This window comes from Balaenoptera physalus (genome assembly GCF_965194825.1).
Source record: "Balaenoptera physalus genome assembly, chromosome: 11".
Taxonomy (NCBI): Eukaryota; Metazoa; Chordata; class Mammalia; order Artiodactyla; family Balaenopteridae; genus Balaenoptera; species Balaenoptera physalus.
Window position 1 is genome coordinate 8022162 of NC_138896.1, and position 7093 is coordinate 8029254.

General features: G+C 43.1%; 1 protein-coding gene across 1 annotated transcript; it reads right to left on the reverse strand.

Annotated features, from left to right (window-relative positions):
* Positions 1–190: 190 nt before the first annotated feature.
* LOC309637969 (uncharacterized protein C6orf52) lies at positions 191–5938 on the reverse strand. Its single transcript, XM_082413430.1, has 4 exons — positions 3904–5938; positions 3494–3674; positions 1100–1145; positions 191–509 (listed from the first exon to the last, which is right to left on the reverse strand). The coding sequence occupies exons 1-4, from the start codon at positions 3972–3974 to the stop codon at positions 352–354; spliced, it is 456 nt and encodes a 151-aa protein (XP_082269556.1). The 5' UTR covers positions 3975–5938; the 3' UTR covers positions 191–351.
* Positions 5939–7093: the final 1155 nt, after the last annotated feature.

The window sequence follows — 7093 nt, forward strand, 5'->3', positions numbered from 1 at the left end:
TCTGGCACTTACATAATATAACATACTTGGGACCTCCCCGGCAGTCCAGTGGTTAAGACTCCGTGCTTCCAATGCAGGGGGCGTGGGTTCGATCCCTGTTTGGGGAACTAAGATCCCACGTGCTTCGTGGCACAGCCAAAAAATGAAAAAACAAACAAACAAAACCATAATGTAACCACACTTCCGGAAATGAATGTGCTGGTAAAATTTATTTAAATTATGTTCTCTCATCTCCATCACATTTAAGTCTTGGAAATCTGTATATGCATACAGAATCCAATACATTCCTGGGAGAATCTTTTTTTTTAACAAAAACAAAACAAGATACAATTAATGTGATAGTTGGGTAGCTTAATGAACATCTTGCTTTTGGGGGGTCTCATCTGGGATTTCAGAGTGAACTGTATCCAGAGGCTGCCAGTGGCAATTCATGAGAGAGTCATAGAGTTCTTCACTTTCCACCATAAATTCTTTGTTTAACTCCTCAATATTCAAATGAAGATTTGGATCTGCAGAAGCCAATAACACATATGAAAAAAAAATACAGTTTTACAGGACACATATTAGAAACGGCTTAAAATTAGAACTTTAAAAAAAACATTAGCAGGAAATATTGCAGACATTTAATGTTAAATGTTTTAAATTGTGTGTTACTTTCAATAAACTTAAAAATAGAAATTGAAGCTAAAAAAGTAGTGCTACCAGACTCAATGAGCGTCTAGATGGTGGCAGAGATGGAGAAAATGAATGGAATTGAGAGATAATGTGGAGATGAACGGACAGGACTTGGAAATGCATTAAACTTGGAGCAGTCTTGAGTTTCTAGCATGAGGACTTAGGCAGATACAATGCCAAAGAGTGAGCCAGAACTAAATCCCTACGACAGGGCTTTGAAAAATAAGCAGGCTGCTTTATCTATTTAGTTAACAGATTGATATAAGTGAATAAATTGTTTATAGCAATTAATTCAGAAACAGAGGGAGACCTACACTGGAATTCTCCAGTAGGATCTCTCAGTTTCTAGCCAGTTGAGTGAATGAGGAACCTGGAAAAGGGGTTAGTTTTGTTTTCAACGAGGGCAACAGAAGGTTTCTGTTACCTTCTAGTGAATCTTCATCTTGGTTTTCAGCCAGAGCTGTGGTTTCCTACAATGAAAATCAGTATGTTAAGAAAAAACTAATTTTACTTAAAGGGTTACTCACTTTCTTGGAAGAATTTAGCTCTCAAAAATAATACACACTAAACTCCCTTTTGATCAACTTTACTTTGAATTTTGATTAAAAGAGCCTTTAAATGATATAAGTGCAATGGGTGAACCGCGTCCATAGAAGAAAAGTCACAAAGGAGGAGCATCAGACAAAGGCGTCTGGCTTCTCTGAAGTTTCGGGGAACTAACTGGCATCCTGGCGCCTGGGCGAGGAACCAGACGGCAGGGAGCCTGGCATCAGACTCCACAGGTACTGTAATAGGCACCCAACTCTCCACCTGGAGCTCTGCCCTTCCTTCCAGGTGACAATCTGCAAAGTCTCCATGAGCACATACCCCTCGTGGCCTTCTAATCACACACCCCCACCCCACGTCTCAGCTAAGGACCAGGACAGTAGATGCTTAAGGAAGTGCAGAGGCTACAGAAAAGCAAACCAATCAATTATCTTCTTACGTAAGGAAAGAAGTAAATTCCAGAAGCACTCCCAAAATAAATCTTGGTTAGTTACTCCAGACTCTGTGGGCTCTCCTGGGGCAATGCAAGTTTTTACAACTCCTCTCTGCAGGCACCGGCTGGGAACCTGCCTTTGTCAAGGACGTATAGCTGATTCCAGGGCCCCTGCTGTCTAGCTCCTCGCCCAGGCCCCAGGATGCCAGTTAATTCCCCAAAACTTCAGAGAAGCCAGATGCCTTTGACTGAAGCTCCTCCTTTGTGACTTTTCTTCTATGGACTCAGTTCACCCACTGCATAATTGGTTAATTTCTGAAGTTGATAATATACTCAAACCTATACCTCTCTATTTAAAGGTACAAAGTTAACCACAGGAAGTCAGACCATCTCCAAAAGAGCACAAAAAAGAGAGAAGTGAAAGAAGAAAAATATGATAAAGCCTCAGGTGGGAGTTCCCTGGTGGTCTAGGGGCTAGGACTTGGCACTTTCACTGCCAAGGGCCTGGGTTCAATCCTTGGTCCGGGAACTAAGATCCCGCAAGCACCGAGGCACAGCCAGAAAACCCAAAAAAACAGGCTTGAAAAATTGGAAATGAAAGTCTGGGCAAAAAAATACCAAGCAAATGCACGTTTTCAAAACTGAAGGCTTAGGTGTTAAAGCCAAGGCTATCACACAGAGTGTTACTGTGCACACAAACTGGGGAAAAAAATTTGTAACACTTTGACTGCAAAGTGCTAATTTCCCTATTATGTAAATATCTCACACAGTCAAGAAAAGGGGGGGGACACAAGGCAAAAGGAAAAAGGTAGACAAAGGACATCAGTGAAGTCACAGAGCAGAGATACCAATAAACATTTGAAAGTTATTTGCCCTCAATGAAAGACAAATGCCTTCCTCACCTGTCAGGCTGGCTAATCACACGCAGAAAATCATGGAGAAGCAAGCCATACCATCGATGGAAAGTGTAAGCTCAGGCAGGCTTTTTGGAAAGAAGCTTCCTGTTTAAGATTTTAAATGTCATATCCTTTAATCGAGAACTTCCCCTTCTAGAATTTTTCCCTTAGCCAAAAAACACTCAAATTCTTGAAAAAAGGTAAAAGGAAGTTTGTTAAAGCACCGAAAACATTTAAAATGTCAGTCGGTAAGTGATGAGCTAAAATCACAGCACATCCAAATAGGCAACTTTTAAAGAAAGCTCTCCTGGTGCAACATAACAGCAGCAAGCAAGGAACAAACTAGTTAGCCTATCCAACACTGTCCGTTCTAGCCAAGGCGCCCCGAACTCCCCGAACAGAAATTAAGCCCATTCACAGTGATTTAGTGAGAGTAGAAGGGAAAATCCAGAGGCCATAGATCCACTTGAACAATGCTTTCTTCTAAGTGAGGACGGAACAGGGAAGAGAGTGGGGCGGTGGAGGCTTTCTCTTACTCCAATACCTCTTTTAAAGAAATATGTTACTTTAGTCATCAAAAAAGTAAAATGTGTTAATGTTTGCTGCTACAGCAAAAAAAAAAAAAAAAAAAGTACCTCTTGTCCAATGTTAAGTGTTTAAGGGTAAAATCTACTGAATGATGCTAAGCTACAATTCAGTAGCAAGAATTCCCGCACAGACCTCACCAACCTATTTTTTTATTTTTGGAAAACAGTGAGGACTGAAATTGTTTGCAAGTCAAAATGTCTCAGGTCATCAGCTTCTACTCTCTGGTACTAAATTAGGGAGCAGAAGCCAGGGCTGTGGGAATTTGAATGAGAAGATCTGGAAGCATGAGGAAAGGAAAAAGATGTTTCCGTACTGGGCACCCAAACCACACAGTATTAATGCCAGGGAGAGATACCTTGGGTGTAAGCGAAGTTTCAACTGGGTATCCGGAGGTCTCACGCACAGAATAAAGGTTGGGTCCATTTCCGTCCGTTCCATAGCCGCAGCTACAGCCAGAAGGAGGGTAACATCTGTGCTGCTGCTGGTACCAGTTGCCAAAGGGGTAACCCTGGCAGGAATGGAAATCTGGCTTCACTCTAAGAGCAGAGGGGAGAGGACAGGAATGACATCACCCATCAAGGCAGAATCACTCAAAACCCCAGGACTCCCTCTTCTTTCCCAGACGTTACAAGTAAGGATGATTTCCGCCTTCACTGTTTTAAGCACACCTATTTTCAAAGCAACAGTTTGTAAATTGCCACATTGTATAAGAAACACAACACCATCGGTATTCCTTTTCGTTCAGAGTAGGAAAAATCAGCTCACCTTTGCCAGTACCAGTAATAGTTATTTTGTTGCGCTATGCCGAAACCTGCAAAACTCTCTTGTTCAGCCATTTATCCAGACACTTGATAAAACGATCGGAAATCCACACTTTTGACTCCTGCATCAAAAATTCCAGCTCCTGGTCTAAACCCTCTCAACCCCACAAATAACTCTTACAGCTCCCCTCCGAGATAGGAATTACCTGCAGTGTCAATTTCGGCCAGGTACTTAATTCCTTGACTTTCATGTGGGTTAAGGAGTGGGTGGGGTTGGGAAGGAGTGTATTGGGGTCACCTGGGGAAACTCCTGCAGACTTCCACGGGCTTTGAGCTGCCTGACCCCTCCGGCAACTGTCAGGCCCGGGAAAGCCAGCCAGAGGGGGGAGGTTCGGGGGGAGGGGCCAGAGAGGGAGCGTGAGTTGGGCAACTGTGAAGCACGCAGAAGTCCCACCCTCCCCCCTACAATAATATGTAAGGGAGTCACTTTTAATCACTAAAACCTTAAGACAAAGACTACAGTTTGATGCTTCCCTCCTCAGTTCCATCATCTGCAAAGAATAACTATTGGAACCAGCATCTAGCGGACTTTTTTTTTTTTTTTTGGCCGCGCCCTGCGGCACGTGGGATCTTAGTTCCTCCACCAGGAATTGAACCCATGCCCCCTGCACTGGAAGCATGGAGTCTTAACCGCTGGACCTCCAGGGAAGTCCCTGAATTTTTTTTTAAAAACATCCTCTGCAGGTTGAAATCTTTACCCCAACCAGCGGGTGGGAAGAAGTGATATATCACACATCTCACACACACACACACACACACACACACACACACACACACACCCCTACCTTAATGCAAGTGCAGGAAAAAATTTAAAGAAATATTTCTGTGATTCTGTGTGTTTTTTTGTTTTGTTTTGTTTTTTAAAGCATGACAAAGCAGTGCTTCCTAAACTTCAGTGCAGGTTCAAATTACCTGAGCATGTTTAAAATGTGGGTCCGGAGTCCATAGATTTGGAGTGGAGCCTCGGATTCTGCCTTTCCAGCCAGCTCCCAGGCCCTTTAAGTAGCAAGGCTACACAAAATGTCAACATATAAGAAGATAACTTTTGAGTCTAAACAGGGACACTTAGGGTCTGGCCATTTCCTTGTAGCTTGTTGATAACTATTCCACTATTCAAATGCTTAAAGTAGTCTATATTTACCTGTAATGTGAAAAATAATCATCATGTTGAATTCAAATCATTCAATCATTCACCCATCATTTACTGAGCTCCTCCTATATGCAAGGTGGGTGCCTGGCATTAGTGATACAGTGGAGCTTATACTCTAGGGAATTTCCCTGCGTTCAAGAAAGATGTTATTGATTAGCAGCTGTGCACACATCGCTAGGGGTCACCCAATATCTGGTTTCCTTTTCTTCCTTAATAACAGAACCCTGGGACTTCCCTGGTGGCGCAGTGGTTAAGAACCCACCTGCCAGTTCAGGGGACATGAGTTCGAGCCCTGGTCCAGGAAGATCCCACATGCCACGGAGCAACTAAGCCCGTGTGCCATAACTTCTGAGCCTGCACTCTAGAGCCCGTGAGCCACAACTACTGAGCCCGCGTCCCGCAACTACTGAAGCCCACATGCCGAGAGCCCGTGGTCTGCAACAAGAGAAGCCACCGCAATGAGAAGACCACGCACCTCAACGAAGAGTAGCCCCCGCTCACCGCAACTAGAGAAAGCCCGCGTGCAGCAACGAAGACCCAACACGGCCAAAAATAAATAAATTAATTAATTTTTAAAAAATAACAGAATCCTGATTTTATTTGGAGGTAGCAACAGGCCTCGTGTCCAGGTGGCCAAAGTCTGGCTAATAAATGTAAATGGAACTATCACAAGGGGATTGAGGACAGCGTAGGCAGAGGGAGTTTGCTTAGCTGGAAGGAGGCCTTTCTGTCCTCCACCCTTCCCCCAGGCCTAGTGTTGAGATTACGGATGTGATGGCTGAAGACAAAATAACTGCACCTCTCTTGGCCTATGAGGTGATATGAAGGAAGAAGTCACACAACTTTTTTTTTTTTTTTTTTCAATTGGCTGCGCGGCTTTCGGGATCTTACTTCCCAACCAGGGATTGAAACCGGGTACTTGGCAGTGAACGTGCTGAGTCCTAACGACTGGACCGCAGGGAATTCCCAAAACACAGGATCTTAAAGAGAGAACAGATCTGGGTCCCTGATGACTGGGGTCCCTGTACCAGCACTAGACCAACCTACCTCCAGATGCCTTTCACTTAAGAAACAAGTTATCTTGGGACTTCCCTGGCATCCCAGTGGTTAAGACTCTGCCCTCCCAATGCAGGGGGCACAGGTTCCATCCCTGGTTAGGGGACCTAAGGTCCTGCATGCTGCACAGCGTGGCCAAAAAAATAAATTAATTAATAAATAAATGTCTTGTTTAAGCCACTACTGTTAAGTTATATAAGGTTAAAAACAATTCCTTTTTTTAAAAAAACTATTTTGTTTCTGTTTTCTTTAAAAAAATTTTTATACAACTTTTAAAGGTTATTTTCCATTTACAGTTATTACAAAATATTGGCTATATTCCCTGTGTTGTACAATACATTCTTGAGCCTGTCTTACACCCAATAGTTTGTACCCTCCCCCCCCAACTAGTAACCACTGGTTTGTTCTCTGTATCTGTGAGTCTGCTTCTTTTTTTTTGTTATATTCATCAGTTTGTTGTATTTTTTAGAAAAAGACAAATTCTTGTCAATACTGGAGCAACATAGAAATCAAATTCAACATATCAGTTAAGATTCTTTCATAAAAACGTTAATATCTTTCTTTGGTCCTCTTATTTTAGGATTGACTTTATTTTTTTTGGAAAGAAAATCGGAATTTTGGCTATGAATGAGTGAGAGGGGTGGAGCTGTAGTTGGAAAGGAATGTGGGAGTTGAACCTTCAGACAAGGTGGTAAGGAGGCTGGGGTTGTAGGGGAGGTCAATAGGGCATGTTGAACCCACCCAGGAAGACGGCAGGAGCCAGGGTACCGAAGGCCATGAGCAAGGCTCCAGAGATGAAGATGGACATTCAGGCGATTTTTAGATGATGGTGACAAGAAAGGGTTCACAAATTTTTCCTTGATCTCAGCCTCAAGTGCAAACCTCTCAAAGCTCACCAGGATTATTCCCATGAAGCAGGTGAAGCAAA

Coding starts and splice junctions, on each gene's coding strand:
- LOC309637969 (XM_082413430.1), bottom strand. CDS start 3,974: ATGGCTGAACAAGAGAGTTTTGCAGGTTTCGGCATAGCGCAACAAAAT. Junction 3,675..3,903: donor TATTACTGGTACTGGCAAAG/GTGAGCTGATTT, acceptor CTCTGCTCTTAG/AGTGAAGCCAGATTTCCATT. Junction 510..1,099: donor AGATGAAGATTCACTAGAAG/GTAACAGAAACC, acceptor TGGCTTCTGCAG/ATCCAAATCTTCATTTGAAT.